This window comes from Protomyctophum parallelum (assembly GCF_964188405.1).
Source record: "Protomyctophum parallelum genome assembly, chromosome: 13".
Taxonomy (NCBI): Eukaryota; Metazoa; Chordata; class Actinopteri; order Myctophiformes; family Myctophidae; genus Protomyctophum; species Protomyctophum parallelum.
Window position 1 is genome coordinate 1855195 of NC_139708.1, and position 17557 is coordinate 1872751.

Sequence of the window (17557 nt, forward strand, 5' to 3'; positions counted from 1 at the left end):
TTAAGAGTTGAAATTGGGTTGAATTAGCCATAAATGTATTTATTGTGTGTGTGTGTGTGTGTGTGTGTGTGTGTGTGTGTGTGTGTGTGCAGTTCAGTACCAAGCCTGTACATCACCTAGGGTGGTGGCAATGTTTCCACCTAAAGCCTAGATATCTTTCTTTTTTGAGAGAAAAATAAATAAATAAAACAATCCTGTGTATGCATGCATCCTCACATGGGTTAGTAAATGCTGACTGGTCCAAGGTAAATGTATTTAAATGTAAATGTAAAAGGTAAATGTATTTAAAGGTAAATGTAAAAGGTAAATGTATTATGCATGCATCCTCACATGGGTTAGTAAATGCTGACTGGTCCAAGGTAAATGTATTTAAATGTAAATGTAAAAGGTAAATGTATTTAAAGGTAAATGTAAAAGGTAAATGTATTATGCATGCATCCTCACATGGGTTAGTAAATGCTGACTGGTCCAAGGTAAATGTATTTAAATGTAAATGTAAAAGGTAAATGTATTATGCATGCATCCTCACATGGGTTAGTAAATGCTGACTGGTCCAAGGTAAATGTATTTAAAGGTAAATGTAAAAGGTAAATGTATTATGCATGCATCCTCACATGGGTTAGTAAATGCTGACTGGTCCAAGGTAAATGTATTGTTTGCAGTGCTTCTCACCTCTGAAGCCCTGGCGACACTTGCAGTTGAAGCCATTGAGCTGGTCGATGCAAGTGCCAGCATTCTGGCAGGGGCTGGGCAAACAGTCGTTCCTGTCCAGGTCACAGTTCTTGCCCACCCAGCCAGGCTCGCAGTCACAGCGGTACCTGAGAAGGACAGGTAAATAAAGGAGGGTAATCAAGTCAACATGTTTGTCATGTTTATCCTTTGGAAACATACTAAAACTGTAAACAGTAAACAAAGGGTAGTTGTGGGAAAAGTACAGATTTTTCTTTACTCGAGTAAAAGTATCAATACTGCAATGCAATGAAATTACTGGACGTTACAAGAAAAGGTCCAGTTTTCCTAATTAATTTGAGTAAAAGTATTGGCATCAAAATTTTCTTAAAGTACCAAAAGTAAAAAAGTACTCATTATGCAGAATATTCCGTTTCACAGGGTATCATATGTCTAAAATGTATTGAAAACCTTTTGAAAATAGCAGATCTATCTGTAATAATAATAATTCAAATCTACAAAGTAACTAGTAACTAGGGTTAAAAGTGCAATATTTGCCTCCGGGATGTAGTAGGAAAAAAAGTACTGAAAATTGGAAATACTCCAATCAAGTACCTCCAGATTGTACTCTGGTACATTACTTGAGTAAATGTACTTGGTTACTTTCTTACCCGTTGATATCATCCCTGCAGGCTCCATGGACACAGGGGCTGCTGCCACACTCATCCACCTGGGAGTAACAGTACGGGGGCTTGAAGCCCTCGGGACACTGGCAGTGAAATCCATTCTCCTCGTCCACGCATGTGCCTCCATTCCTGCAGGGGCCGGAGGAACACTCGTCTATCTCCACGTTACATTTGGAACCTAGAGAGACAAGGAATCAGCCACGGGTCAGTCATGGTTTCATCAGCCATGTCTTTTTACACAGAATGGATTTGTTCTTGTCAAAAAGAATGTTTGCATTCTTCTCAGAGGACATTACCAGTGAAGCCGGGTTTGCAGACGCAGTCGTAGCGGTTGATTCCGTCCTTGCAGAGACCATAGTCACATGGGTTACTGGCGCAATCATCAAAGTTGATCTCACAGTTTGTGCCTGTGTGGACGAGGAGCCAAATTAGGGCATATATCTTTTAACAACAATTAGCACACCGTCAGAAGAGATGACCTTTACACAGATGATTTGAAAACCATTTAAAGTGAAAGTTAAACCACGAAAACCATTTGTGTACGCATACATGTTTCATCCTTTATAATATAATTCTTTTGGTCTGGAATTTCAACTCAACTCTACACTCTACACTAAGATCCTGTTAATGTATCCATTTGGAAACAGAAGAGTTACATTAACACCCAGGATGTCTGTGCTGGTGTGTATGTGCGTGTGCGTTGCGGGAGATCTTACCGGAGGTTCCATGTAGACACTGGCAGATGTATTTGTTGACCAGATCCACACACTTGCCTCCGTTCTGACAGGGGTTGCTGTGGCATTCGTTGAGCTGGTTCTCACAGCGGTAGCCCGTGTAACCGGCGTCACAGTTGCAGGTGTAGCTGGCGATACCATCGACGCACGTGCCATGGTGGCACGGGTCCGGGTGGCAGTTGTTGATATTGCTCTCGCATAGAGTACCCTCATAACCTGGGGGGGGGGGGAGGGAGGAGGAGAGATAAGAACGGGCTCTAAGAAGGCTGAAACACTCATCCGTTCAGTTAATGCACTGCAAGCTGCAAGCTTTTTAAACACGGCACAATCCCGAGAGCTGCCTTGCCCTCACAGGTCTGTTTTTACCTACTCAGAGTTAAATAACTACCTTGAGAACCCACCGTGTTTGTCTTTCCCCTGCTCCATTACAGTCAAATTCCCTTTAACCCCCAAAAAACCTTTTTGTTTCTGTAATCCTCTTTATTCCCATTCTTTCCTTCAATCTATCAATTTCCTTTCATTTTACAATACTCCCTTCCCCATTTCCCTTTTTTTTTGTATCTCTTTCAACTTCCTCTTTCTATTTCCCCACTCTTTCTTTATGAAAGCTTCTACAGTGTGGAGTCTGGTCCCTTTGGTTTCCATGCCGACGCCGTGCGTGTGCGAGACAAGCCACTGTTGGTTAGTGTGTGTGTGTGTGTGTGTGTGTGTGTGTGTGTATGTGTATTGGAGTAGCAGTGCTGAGCTGGGCAAAGCAGTGGAAGAAGGGCCCTCTACACACGGGCCTCCCGGTCCCGCCTTTGTTCTCGGCGGCAGGGGGAGCGCGGGGGTGGTGGGTGGGGGACAATAGGCCGCGCCACGTCAAACAGGGCCACTTCACTCAACGGAGGGGTCCCACAAACACAGGGAATACCAAGCAGCTGGCCACTGAAACAATGAGCCAGGCTCCCCTGCAGGCACAGGCCCAAACAAACTCACAAACTAACAGCACACTACACACACACACACACACGCGCGCGCATGCAGGGAACTCGATGCAATCACTGCAATAAAAGCTTCGTCGTAGCTTACTGGCATCTAGGTATCTCCAGGTATCTCCATCCTTGTGGAAGTGAATGAATGAATGAATGAATGAATGAATACTGTTAATTTAACCATTAATAACTCAAAGCGTACAAATGTTACGGTCCATTTGGCTCCCATAACATTGAGGATTTGACTATTGCCATAAAGCGGTATGCATTGTGGGGTACACATGAACAGATGTCAGGGTGATGACCATGCCTCCCGTCATCGGCAGCTGCTGGCCCTGAGTGACCCCATGATCCAGAGGGGGATTATGGCCTCAAGTCAATCTGCCAGGGCCAAGAGAACCCGCTGACCCCAGATCAACTTGAGGATTCACTGAGACGAGACACACTCCTACAGGTGGCTCTGGCTCATGTGAAACACTACGTTCTATCGACCACTCCTTATCTGTTCGGTTACACAATCACAGTCAGGTATTAACCACTTTCAACATGATCTTCAAACTCAAAAGTCACATTGCATGACACGTTGTTAGCTTCGAGAGATTAGCTATTTTTGCTATTCTTCGTATGCCGAGGCAGATAGGGCAAAGGAAGGCTTACCTTCAGCACAGCGGCACTCGTACCCGTTGGGCCGGTCGTAGCACTTGGCTCCATTCTGGCAGGGCGTGCTGGCGCACTCGTCTACGTCGATCTGACACATGGTGCCAGTAAACCCTGGGACAGGCAAACACAGAGGTGAGGGGTCAGAGAAAAGCTCCAGTGGAAGGGTCCACATGCAGGTCAGAGGGCAGCACTGTCTCTTCTTAAGAGGGCAAAGGTCTCTGGCTACGTTTAGGGACGTCTGGCCAAAGTCGGGTCCAAGAACGTCTCGACTGGTTATGGGTGCATGCATGTGTTATCTGTGCACTTGGGACCAATGGCGAGAGATGATGGTTCGGTGCAGAAGACCCTAACGGAGGCCATGAACCCTGTGCTTCAATCCGAGTGCTGCGGGGAGGTTCTGAAGTGGTGTGACTGAAGGGCATGTGAGCAAGGCGAATGCGGCAGGCTATCTGCTCATCTGTACTGTCTGGATGCTGAAATGCAATGTCAGGGCCATGACTCATTCCAGGTTATGGAGTGTCTGGACCAGGCTGAATCCTGGAATTCCAGGATAATGTGATATACTGTGAAGTGTAGAGGAATGTGGCCAATTTCATTCTATGGTTCTCTATGGTTACTGGATACATACAGTCTTGGTACGCAATGTATGTATGAATTTAACAAAATAATAATATTGTTTTGTAATTTCCCTGTGTAAACGTATATGAGACTTTTTGTTTGAGAAACAGAGAGTGGGCACGGCGCCCAGAGAGGGGTGAATGGTGTGCTGGTAGAATCTGCTCTGTTGATGAACAGTGTGTGGATAGCCTGTGAGATGAGATGGTGCTTGGACCAAAGGGGCGAAAGAATGGGGGGGGACAGGACAGGACGGTGGGATTGTTTTCTTTTTTGGGGAACCCCTCCCCTCCCTTTCCTGCATCAGCTCCTACAGGCTCAATAGCTAGATGGGGGGTGAAGGGGGATGTCTACCCCAGATGTAAATTGCGGACCTGGAAAAGAATCTCATTAGCAGGACTGCTGTTCCCCCCACCGTTGCGGGGAGTGACGGTGGGAGGGGGAGGGGGGGGGTCTGGCTGCTGTCCTTTCCACATTCCACCAGAGAGGAGGGGAGCTGGGGGTCACAATAGTGTCTTTGTTCAGGCAAGAGGATAGGCAGCCTTTGGGGCCTGGCTTTTTTTATTATGAGTGGTGGCTCTAAACGCCAGCAGGCAAAACTATCCTCCTCCCTCCCTCTGACGGCTCAGGGTGACATTCTGGTTCCTCTCGCACCTGTTCTCACTGCGCACATCACCTGGCTATGGGACATTTATACTTGTTTGCGTGCCTGGTGTCATGCATCCAAAAATAGCTACAGATCTACTCTATTGTCTATTGATTGATCAGATCTTTTGTCTAGTGTTGTGCTATTATTGCTTTGTGCACAACATGATGCGCAACTAAATATGCACGCATCACCCTTTAGATGTCCACGTCGGGCTGGCAACAAGGGAAGAGTAGGTAAACGTGTCTGTGTGTGTGTGTGTGGGGGGGGGGGGTTGGGGGGGACGACTTACCTGGCTGGCAGGTGCACGTGAAGCCGTTCACCATATCTCTGCAGATGCCATCGTTCACACACGGGTTGCTCTCACAATCATCCACGTCGACCTCGCAGTACGTCCCCATGTAGCCTGGAAGACATGCATCATCATGACACATCAACGCTTTCACACAGTGGAGCAAGCAGACGTTATTAGGACCAATACTCCACTCGCTCGTCCTCCTCGCTTCTTCCCCAATGATGCATGGTCGTGTGTATTATAATTAGTGCACACGTAAGAGTGTGAGTGGGTGGGTGGGTGGGTGGGTGGGTGGGGGGTGGAGGATGCAGGCGGGCTGTGGGAAACTTTCCTCTCTGTCACAGGAGGCCTCGGAGGGTTCTCAATCAATGGTCTCTACTGAACCACAGGGGGAAGAAAATGGTGCTTTAACCCCCCCCCCCCCCCACCCCACCCCCACCCCACCCCCGGATGGGAAATGATCTCCAAAAATACCAGGGCTCCTTCTGCTCTGAGCAGAACTACCACACACCCTCACTGTACACCGCTAGCCTACACTGAGCTGTAGCACCGTGTGCTATAGAGAGGGCTCCTCTATTGAGGTGAGACAGAGTGTGGAGCAGACCGCCGCTCCCGCCGAGAGAGGCTGGTGTGGAATCAGAAATAATCAGCGGCTCTATGTGAGCCAGACGATGAGGAGGAGGGTGGTGAGGAAGGGCCTGTCTGTGAACATGGGGGGGGGGGGGGGGGGGGGTTGAGGGGTGACAGGGGGAGAGGCTCTGGGAAAAGACCTCTCTCCCTCTGTGTGTGTGTGTGTGTGTGTGTGTGTGTGTGTGTGTGCGCGAGGGGTGCAAAGTGGAGCACAGAGGGGCCCTATTGTTCCTGTCCATTCCCACCACTCTGCAGCTCATTAGTATTCACAGCACACTCCTCCCCCTGGCCGCTCACCCTTCTCTCTCCCATCTCAGCCCTATAGAGACGACTCGCAGCTCTAATTTGTATAGTCCCCCAAACCCCAGGACGCACGTAGAGCTGTGCGTGAGAGTTTCACTGGGGTTGGCTTTTTTTTTGTCTCAGTGCTCAGCCCATAACTCAGTCAATAATACCCCGTCTGGCTGTGTACAGTGGATCCCAGAGGAAAGGAGGGCCGTAGCCCATATGACACCTAATTGTATTACATAAACACTACGCTGGCAGTCAGTACAGGCTTCCTTCAACTTTGAGTGATCGGCTATTCAACCGTCAACAGTTTGAAGGAAGATGGTGTTCAAGGTGTTTCGCTGCCACATGCACACAACTACAACATGGCAGGCAGTGGAATTCCTCAGTTTTGTATGGAAACAAAAAACACAAACAAGACAATGTTCCAAATGAAGTACAAATTGAACAGCAGAACCACTGGGTGTCAGCAGCGAGCAGGTCGGGGTACGTTACGTACCTGGCATGCAGATGCAGGTGAACTCGCCAATGCGATCCAGACAGGTTGCATCGTTCTGACACGGCATGGACAGACACTCGTTGATGTCGATCTCACAGCGCGGCCCGGCGTAGCCTCTGCCACACTGACACTGGAAGGAGCCCTCCGTGTTCACACACTTTCCAAAGTGTTCACATGGGTTGGCGCCTTGTTGGTGGAGAGAAAGAATGAAATATGAGAAACGCACTAGTAACACACCTAAAGTGAGAGAGACGCTAAAGATCAGGCACGGCACAATTTCCGCCAAGGACGTTACCGTGCATCAGGACTCACCGATTGAACACTCGTCCATGTCCTGATTGCAGGCCCCTCCGACGAAGCCGGCAGGGCAGGTGCAGATGGCACGGCCGTTCAGGGGGTTGGTATCACATACCGCACCCTCATTGCAGGGGTTACTGACGCACGCATCATCCAGGTGGCAGAGCAGACCTGATTGGGTCGTGGAGAGGTGGAGAGAGATGTCAATATGCAGCTCACAAATCTAACGAATCAAATCAAATGAAAATCAAATCGGCTGACTCACCGGTCTTTCCCACAGGGAAAGGCCTTTAACCCATTCTGACCTGAGATCAGATCTGACTCACCAGTCTTTCCCACCGGGCACTCGCAGAAAAAGGACGCCACGCGGTCGTGGCAAGTGGCTCCATTGAAACAGACGGCGATGGCGCAGTCGTCGATGTTCTCGCTGCAGTCGTCGCCCGTCCAGCCGTTGACGCAGACGCAGGTGTGGCCGCCGATCGTGTTGAAGCAGGTGCCGCCATTGTGGCAAGCGTTGGGCTGCATGAGGCACTCGTTGACGTCCTCGGCACAGTACTGGCCTGGAGAGAGTGAACCCAGTTCATTGAGACCCACTTTCCACATTTTACGTTTATATTAAAACAGGTGCACGATTGAGCGCCACTGTACCTGTCCATTCTGGAGGACACTGGCAGTTGTATGTGTTGACTCCATCCACACAGATACCGCTATTCATGCACTTGTGGCCTGGACAGTCGTCCACGTTATTCTCACAGTTGTGTCCCTCAAATCCTGAAAGACGGAGAAAGCCGTTATGGCCGACAGTAGTGACAAAACATTGAATTTGTTCTCTACAATATATTTGTTGTTCTGCACCGTGACGACGAGTTGTAAGACAGTAGTTGTAAGACAGTAGTGACGCATGGTTTTGCTTTGACTTATTCCCCATGACTTTACCCAAACCATATCCAATTTAACGCTAATCGTAGAAAACTACATTAATTTATTTCCCCACCAAATAGACATGCTGTTCCCAATCAACTGGTGTGATGTCCACACACACACACACACACACACACACACACACACACACACACACACACACACACACACACACACACACACACACACAGAGAGAAGCGGTGTTTACTATACATCCGTGGGCCCCATTTCCCTCCACTAAACATGACCACTCATAACCCTTACTTAAATTTCCCACAGTGGTGGAGGAGGTATAGGCCAGAGGGGTCGGTGAAAAGATCCAGTGGGTGTCTGACTGTTTACATCTTCTCATGGCGGCGGTTCCCACACCATGCCAGAACCAGGCATGACACCACTCCACTCCAGAGGTCCGCAACTCCCCGCAGTGTTTGCTTGTTTTATAATCTCTCACAGTTTCAATGACTTCCTCTCTGGCAAGAGACATTTCCTGTCAACTCCCCGGAGCGAAACCAGAAGGCCCATAAAGTAAATTCCTGGTGTAAAGAAGAGAGCGGAGCGAAGGAGAGCACGGGGGAGCAAGACTCCTCAACTCTCCCACCCTCCCACCGCGCGCGCAGCTATTAATAGCCAGCCAGGAAGCTGACCTGGGACAGGGGAGTAAATCCCAGCAGCAACGCAACGCTGACACCTACGTCATCCGCTTGGGAGAACCCTAGTAGTGCATATACTGCTTATGCTGGGGGATATGGGGAATACTGGTCTCTGGCCAATGCAATGACTGTTCTCTATCTTTCTCTCTCTGTGTGTGAGGGTGTGTGTGTGTGTGTGTGTGTGTGTGTGTGTGTGTGTGTGTGTGTGTGTGTGTGTGTGTGTGTGTGTGTGTGTGTGTGTGTGTGTGCATGCGTGCGTGTGCGCACACACATGTGTGTGTAGGACTGTCGCAATTATTACATAATCGTCTAATCGCATTTATTTTGACACAATCGTCATTATCAGTTCCATGTTGAAAAATGTTCATACGTTAAAAACAAATCTGAAATAGCAGATCTATGTGTGTGTGTGTGTGTGCTTGTGTACCTGGCAGGCATGCACACTCATAGGAGTGTTCACTGGTCTGTCGACAGGTGCCCCCATTGAGGCACTGGGAGGGGGCACAGGGCAGGGTGGACACCTCACACGTCCGCCCGCTGTAGCCAGGCGGGCACTGGCAGCGGAAGGACCCGTGGGTATTCAAGCAGAGGCCGCCGTTCAGGCACACGGCAGGCTTGTGGCACTCGTCAATGTCGTTGCGGCAGTTCTTTCCCTGGAAGCCAGGTGGGCAGGAGCAGTTGTATTGGTTATTCCAGTTGGCACAGCGGGCTCCGTTGGCACAGGGACTCGTGGCACAGGCATCTATGAGGGAGCAGTCTTGGCCTAGAGATTCATGGGTAAATTGTGTTCGGTTAAAAAAGGGAAACACGGTCGTCTGTTCATTGACCAAATTCACACGGCTGGATTTTATGTACCCGACGTGACGTAAGAGCAGAAGGTCTCCTCCTCGCTGTGTGAATAAAAATGGTCAATGATACAATTGTGCAAAATGTTATGTGTTTACACAGTCCGTCATACCTCTGTATCCTCTCTGACAAACACAGGAGTACTGTGGGATCCCCTTGGCCACCTGGCTCTTGCATGCTGCTCCGTTCAGACACGGTGACCGGTGACAGGGGTCTGAGTGCTGACAGAGAGTACCGATGTAACCAGGCCGGCACCTGCAGAGAGCACGAGCACACACACACACACACACACACGCGCGCAAGTTAGAATGGCTTTGGCAGAAAACAGTGCTGACGACAGACTGAGGCATTTGGGACAGATCTGTGAAACTACATCAGGCTGTGCTGCAGCCAAAGCCAATGTGCTGCAGCTGCTGCTTTCCCACCATGTTCCTTAATATTCTGGACTTTGGCAGAGCAGGGGCCCCGCCCCCATGACGCCTTGGCACAGCCTGCTGCAGCTGACTCAGAGCCTGGCACACGTGGGATCTCTGGGCCCAGGGGCTGTATTGGGTGGATCTCTGGGCCCAGAGGGGTTGTATTGGGTGGATCTCTGGGTCCAGGGGTTGTATTGGGTGGATCTCTGGGCCCAGGGGCTGTATTGGGTGGATCTCTGGGCCCAGGGGCTGTATTGGGTGGATCTCTGGGTCCAGGGGTTGTATTGGGTGGATCTCTGGGCCCAGGGGTTGTATTGGGTGGATCTCTGGGCCCAGGGGCTGTATTGGGTGGATCTCTGGGCCCAGGGGCTGTATTGGGTGGATCTCTGGGCCCAGGGGCTGTATTGGGTGGATCTCTGGGCCCAGAGGCTGTATTGGGTGGATCTCTGGGCCCAGAGGGGTTGTATTGGGTGGATCTCTGGGCCCAGAGGGGTTGTATTGGGTGGATCTCTGGGCCCAGGGGCTGTGTTGGGTGGATCTCTGGGCCCAGGGGTTGTATTGGGTGGATCTCTGGGCCCAGGGGTTGTATTGGGTGGATCTCTGGGCCCAGAGGGGTTGTATTGGGTGGATCTCTGGGCCCAGGGGTTGTATTGGGTGGGATTGCAAAAAGTAAAATAAAATAAAATACAAAGAGTTCCCTCATAAATATGAACAATGCAACAGGTCTGTCAATACACACACACACACACACACACACACACAGTTCCTTGTTTGAAAACAGACGGAGGCCATTTCTCTTTCGTCTTCCCATTTTTGCTGAAGAAAGACAGGACGATTCAAAGAGAAATTTCCCTCTTCTCGTGTCACTTCCAGCTGGAAAGCCTCACTTTCTCCATGGCGGCTCACATTCCTGCACCATTACCGTTTTTCCGCACTCTAGCTCTCATTTCTGTCCTCGTATATATTAAAAAGAACACACCCAGAAAAGAGCCGCCCCTAAAAACCTTGACACTGCCAAGAACGTCTGACATTAGCAAGACTATTAAGACCATGAGGGCGTATGGGAGACAAACATCACACGTAAGCGCAACATCAGCGGTGGCTTTGGAATTAGTGTAAAGACTGGGAACTGGGAAGAGACATAAAAAGGGGGGTTATTGTATTCCAATAAAACACTACATTATCTTGATGAAATACTGAGCCTGACCTAAAAGTACAGCGGTAAACAGGGTTTCCTATGGCCCTCTCTGGGGGGGGGATCGGGGGCTGTTAAGGAGGCCAATGCAGGCAGGTAACGTTACACCCACACTGGGAACCCCTGCCTGGGGACGGGCTCCCACTTCAAACAGGCCGTTTGATGCTGATGACAGGGCAGTGATGACTGGACTCTGGCCCTCCCTCGGGCCCTCTCTCCTCTTTCACCGGAGAGGAACCCCTGGGTGGAACCAACAATGGCTTTTCCTCTTCACTGTTATAGGAACACCAACATCACACTGTGGTGGCTCATCTTTTATTGTGCCTGGCTCCTTTGTGGCCACTCTCGCTCTCCTCCCCTTCCCTCAACCTGTTTTTTATGGCTCTCACTCGTGGCTGGGGCCCCCAGGCGGCTCCAGGTATAGCATCTGAACATGATTCAGTGGTCCAGCCCTGCACAGTCAAATCCTTAGTTGTCAATTTAGCTCAGGGGCCGGGTGTACAAATGCAACTCTGTGTACAAAAAACAAATGTAACCAAATGGACCCGTATTGGTTACATTTGTACACTTTCAGAGTAACAAAAGGATAAATTAACCATGGGGATTTTACGGTGTGGTAACTGGTTCCTACAGACGTTCCTCTACTCTCAAGCCTTCCAGTCCCCCTAATTTTACTCTTGCACTTTATACATACGTTTTCCGTACTGCCTTTTAACTGCTCTCTCTCTCTTTTTTCTTCTATTTTATATATTGTTTCACTGATGTATTGTATTGCACTGTATTGTATTGTTTTCTTTGACCTGTGAAGCACTTTGGTACGACGAGAGTCGTTTTTAAATGTGCTATACAAATAAAATTGATTTGATTTGATTTGATTCTCTGCTCTGGTTCAGAAAGACAAAAGGGTGCTCAGTTTTCTTTGGGATTCTTTTTTTGTTTTGTTTCTACTTTCTAGACAGGGAAGCCACAGTGCCGAGCATTGAACGGACAGGCAACAAAGGCATACCCACAAGAATGTTATGTTACCCCATGCAGAAAGTCAGGAAAATGGCTAAAAAAAGTATTTATTTAACAATTGTTCAGTTACCGTACATGTGCTGGATTCAGTAAAGCATCACTACACAGGTATGGTGTCAAAGTCAGTCAAAAGTCAGGTCTGCAGGAGTGAAGCTTCAAGTCTTTTTATAACGAAAGGTATATTGGAACATTCAACATGCACATTAATATAGCAATCCTAACCACTTGAACCCCTGCATCCTTCCTGCTCCCTATACTGGGGGGAACCGTCTGAAAAAACAGCAGATACACTCTACAGTCTACAAGCTCGTGTAGACGGAAAAAGCACAGTACAGTTGAACCTCAGGTCGTTTTACTAAGAATAGAGGGTTGTTAAAGTAGCACAGCGAGATTCTCAGTGACACCCATGTGTTCTAAAACAGCCGTTCTGGGACACTGTTTCCCAAACAGGGGTCCATTTTTTATGGGTCACGATCAGAGTAAAAATCCCATTTTCTTTTCCTACATTTCATTTAAAAGATAATTTTTATATAACAGAAAAACAACAAAGAACAAATCTTAGGAATTCCATAAATAAATAAATATATAAATTATAGTCGATCTACAAGCCCGCAACGCAGCACGAAGCGACACGTTGTGCTTTTGTAAATCTTCTATTTTCACTAGTTTGGGTCCCGGACAAACATCTGATCTCTCTTTTGCATCTCGACCTGAAAGGTTTGGGAAATGGGAAGCACACTGCTCTACACTGACCAGGTGTCAGTAGAGTTGCTGTGGGTGTAGCTGACCAGGTGTCAGTAGTTGGTGTGGGTGTAGCTGACCAGGTGTCAGTAGTTGGTGTGGGTGTAGCTGACCAGGTGTCAGTAGAGTTGGTGTAGCTGACCAGGTGTCAGTATGGTTGGTGTGGGTGTAGCTGACCAGGTGTCAGTATAGTTGCTGTGGGTGTAGCTGACCAGGTGTCAGTAGTTGGTGTGGGTGTAGCTGACCAGGTGTCAGTAGAGTTGCTGTGGGTGTAGCTGACCAGGTGTCAGTAGAGTTGCTGTGGGTGTAGCTGACCAGGTGTCAGTAGAGTTGCTGTGGGTGTAGCTGACCAGGTGTCAGTATAGAGCAGTGTGGGTGTAGCTGACCAGGTGTCAGTAGATTTGGTGTGGGTGTAGCTGACCAGGTGTCAGTAGTTGGTGTGGGTGTAGCTGACCAGGTGTCAGTAGAGTTGGTGTGGGTGTAGCTGACCAGGTGTCAGTAGAGTTGGTGTGGGTGTAGCTGACCAGGTGTCAGTAGAGTTGGTGTGGGTGTAGCTGACCAGGTGTCAGTAGAGTTGGTGTGGGTGTAGCTGACCAGGTGTCAGTAGTTGGTGTGGGTGTAGCTGACCAGGTGTCAGTAGTTGGTGTGGGTGTAGCTGACCAGGTGTCAGTAGTTGGTGTGGGTGTAGCTGACCAGGTGTCAGTATATATAGTTGGTGTGGGTGTAGCTGACCAGGTGTCAGTAGAGTTGGTGTGGGTGTAGCTGACCAGGTGTCAGTAGAGTTGGTGTGGGTGTAGCTGACCAGGTGTCAGTAGTTGGTGTGGGTGTAGCTGACCAGGTGTCAGTAGAGTTGGTGTGGGTGTAGCTGACCAGGTGTCAGTAGAGTTGGTGTGGGTGTAGCTGACCAGGTGTCAGTAGAGTTGGTGTGGGTGTAGCTGACCAGGTGTCAGTAGAGTTGCTGTGGGTGTAGCTGACCAGGTGTCAGTAGTTGGTGTGGGTGTAGCTGACCAGGTGTCAGTAGTTGGTGTGGGTGTAGCTGACCAGGTGTCAGTAGAGTTGGTGTGGGTGTAGCTGACCAGGTGTCAGTAGAGTTGGTGTGGGTGTAGCTGACCAGGTGTCAGTAGAGTTGGTGTGGGTGTAGCTGACCAGGTGTCAGTAGAGTTGGTGTGGGTGTAGCTGACCAGGTGTCAGTAGAGTTGGGTGTAGCTGACCAGGTGTCAGTAGAGTTGGTGTGGGTGTAGCTGACCAGGTGTCAGTAGAGTTGGTGTGGGTGTAGCTGACCAGGTGTCAGTAGAGTTGGGTGTAGCTGACCAGGTGTCAGTAGAGTTGGTGTGGGTGTAGCTGACCAGGTGTCAGTAGAGTTGGTGTGGGTGTAGCTGACCAGGTGTCAGTAGAGTTGGTGTGGGTGTAGCTGACCAGGTGTCAGTAGAGTTGGTGTGGGTGTAGCTGACCAGGTGTCAGTAGTTGCTGTGGGTGTAGCTGACCAGGTGTCAGTAGAGTTGGTGTGGGTGTAGCTGACCAGGTGTCAGTAGTTGGTGTGGGTGTAGCTGACCAGGTGTCAGTAGTTGCTGTGGGTGTAGCTGACCAGGTGTCAGCATAGTTGGTGTGGGTGTAGCTGACCAGGTGTCAGTAGAGTTGCTGTGGGTGTAGCTGACCAGGTGTCAGCATAGTTGGTGTGGGTGTAGCTGACCAGGTGTCAGCATAGTTGGTGTGGGTGTAGCTGACCAGGTGTCAGTAGTTGGTGTGGGTGTAGCTGACCAGGTGTCAGTAGTTGCTGTGGGTGTAGCTGACCAGGTGTCAGTAGTTGGTGTGGGTGTAGCTGACCAGGTGTCAGTAGTTGCTGTGGGTGTAGCTGACCAGGTGTCAGTAGTTGCTGTGGGTGTAGCTGACCAGGTGTCAGTAGAGTTGGTGTGGGTGTAGCTGACCAGGTGTCAGTAGAGTTGGTGGGTGTAGCTGACCAGGTGTCAGTAGTTGGTGTGGGTGTAGCTGAGCCTTCTCTACAGTGATCTAGTTCTTATGGTCTGTCTGTACTCAGGGCAGCCTTCACCCGCAAGGCGACCCACACTGTGTTCATTCCAACAGGCCAATTCATATTCATGTATGCTCTGATAAAGGTCTAATTGTCCTAACATTATTAATTACCACATGACCGTAACACAACATCATTATACAAAAGGTTGTGTTACTAAGTTGAAACGCCACTTTCCAATGAAACAGGTAAAGCCGGTTTAGTGCTGTAATAGAATTAATTATGCACATCAATCTAAGTATTGCAATAACCTGATTATTCCCAGTAATCAGGTTTATCAGCTACTCTTGCATCTGCCAAAGCTTTCCACACACACACACACACACACACACACACACACACACACACACACACACACACACACACACACACACACACACACACACACACACACACGCTGAGAGGTCAGATGTCAAAGGTCTCCAGTCTGATTGTGATGATAATGTCAGTCAGGGAGCGGTGTGGGGGAGGGGCTAGGGATGGGGGGTGTCTGCTAGAGGGGAGGGTGGGGTTGTCGGAGCGCAGGAGGAGGGGTCTGGTTCATAGGGAATGTCATGTCATATTTCCTGTAATCCCTCGTCTCCTGCTCTGAAAACACTCGCTCCGAATCCCAGATCCCTGTTGCCGTAGCAACCTCACAGATGAACGAGCAAGCCTGACACCCTACCAATCAACCCCCCCCCCACCCCCCCCCCCCCCCCCCAGCCTTGGTCCCCTTGGCTATTTGTCATGGCTTGGCTGGGTTTATTTAGAGGCAAATTAACTATGTCTGGAATCTAGGGTGTCACCAAAAAACTGTTGTGGCACAAAGAGGTCTTTGGAAGGAACTGGGGATGTAAACTACTTAGGAAAGGAAAGTACAACACAGACTGACAGTCAAACCCTCCCGACATGCATTTTACACTGTGGCTAGTGTTGCCATGTCTGCTTATTATAAGCGACTTTTGCTAGATGCGGGTTGTGTTTTTTTTTGGGGCTCGTTTCTAAAGTGTAGTTGTTTATTTAAGCTTGTTTCCTAATGTTGGTTAAACCAGTGATTCTCACACATGTCAAGTACCTCCAGATTAATGTATTTGTCCAACTAAGGACCCTACATCTAAACATATTTTGTTGCCAGGAGCCAACATACAAGATTTGTGTTGTTGTTAAAATGTTTCAAAGAATATTCCACATTTTCAAATTGCCTGGTTTCTTTTGGGCTTGCTTTCATGGACCTGGTTGCTTATTTGTCTCACACAAACAAAAGTACGACTCTCCGCGGGCATAGAATAACTTATGGCTTCTTCTAGGAAGTGCTGTGCGCGCACGCATGCATGTACTTCGGTGTAAAGCCCAAACCACACCAAAGGGTTGAGACGGGAAGGTTTTAGCGTTCGTCCCAGCGGTGTGATATGTCCTGTCGCACTTGGATCTAGAACAGGAGCGGTATAGGACATGTCAACGCGCCAAGTGCAAATACAAGGCGATAAAGTAGGGATATTTACGAGGTTGAGCATTTCAAAGAATTTCGGTATTAGGAAAAAAGTGTGTGATCAAACATTCTTGTGTGTCTAAACACACTTGGAAATTTGCCAGTGTGTTATGCGTGTCCACAGTCAAATCCAGGGTGTTGTTTAAAAGCTGCAATATGTAGATGCATGTCATACCCGGGATTCAAACCTGTTGGGCGCAAAACGCACTAACATTTCTACTGCTGCGCTACGGCAATACGGCATGAAACCCATTTGGCCAGCAGAGACATTACACTTTGGCCTTCATGTTCATGCAAAGCTTCTTGTCAGCCAGTAGTCCTATCTACACTTCTCAATAGAAGAGCAGGGAGAGCACCTCCAACAAGCACAGTTGTGCTAATTGTATGCCACTGGCATAATCTACCATGCAGATTGTTTAAAAAAAAAAATTATTCACAAAAAAAAAAAGGTATGGATTGCAGCCTCAACTCTGAAATTGCAAAAATTGACCAGCATGGGTTTTTTTGGTGGACAGATTTTATACTGCGTACGTGCATACAAGGAAGCTGTGAGAACGGCCGTATTAAAGAGGGAACACTGGAGAAGTTATTTGTCCTCCCTACAAACACACATTGGCCCGAGCAGCCAAAACACATTCTTTTGTCTAGACCTGTACCATTGCCAATATGCTACTCCCATAATAACACATAAGTCAGAGCTCTATCAGTGCAGAGGCTGTGGGAGAGACGCTACTTTGTCCTGCTGCACCTGAGAATAGCCTTATCAACCTCTTTACAACCTTGTGGATTCCACTGCTTCTGGGAACAGCGGGGCAGCAGGAACTGTACTCTCAACGCGGGGCCAGCCCCTGTTTGTGGTGAACGTGGACGGCAGGTGTGAGCCGCTGTTGTGCAACACTAGGCCCCTGAGTCACAGTTTGCGAGTGTCGACTTCTGACCTTAAGAGGAAGAGAAGTGCAGCAGACTGGGAGGGGTGGGGGTGGACTGGGGAGGCAGGGAGGGAGCCTGCATGCAAGGGGATGGCCAGGGTGGGTAATCTCCTCACGTCACAACACACATGAAGGCCTCCACCAGCTGCAGGCTGCGGCACCATGCATCTGTCCACATCTGTCAGCGAGACTCTGGGCGTCTGGCGTTTGGCTGCTCTCTCTGCCATGCTTTTACGCTAGAACAGCACCGCCATTGTGCTCAGAGAAGAGCAGAGACCAACCAACAACACACTTGGAGGCCACAGCACACGCAGTCACGCACACGCACTCAAGAGATATGGAGGATTTT

The 17557-nt window shown here is 49.0% G+C and overlaps 1 protein-coding gene across 1 annotated transcript in view; it reads right to left on the minus strand.

Annotated features, from left to right (window-relative positions):
• The window catches only part of notch3 (notch receptor 3), a 43392-nt gene that overhangs the window by 12074 nt on the left and 13761 nt on the right, over positions 1–17557 (minus strand). The window contains exons 3-14 of the mRNA XM_083780223.1: positions 9523–9665; positions 8992–9327; positions 7642–7764; positions 7320–7553; positions 7009–7164; positions 6697–6882; positions 5277–5390; positions 3721–3834; positions 2072–2305; positions 1652–1762; positions 1341–1533; positions 673–818 (exon numbers count right to left, since the gene is read on the minus strand). Of these exons, the coding sequence (XP_083636349.1) occupies positions 673–818; positions 1341–1533; positions 1652–1762; positions 2072–2305; positions 3721–3834; positions 5277–5390; positions 6697–6882; positions 7009–7164; positions 7320–7553; positions 7642–7764; positions 8992–9327; positions 9523–9665 (2090 nt within the window). The remainder of the gene's footprint in view (positions 1–672; positions 819–1340; positions 1534–1651; positions 1763–2071; positions 2306–3720; positions 3835–5276; positions 5391–6696; positions 6883–7008; positions 7165–7319; positions 7554–7641; positions 7765–8991; positions 9328–9522; positions 9666–17557) is intronic.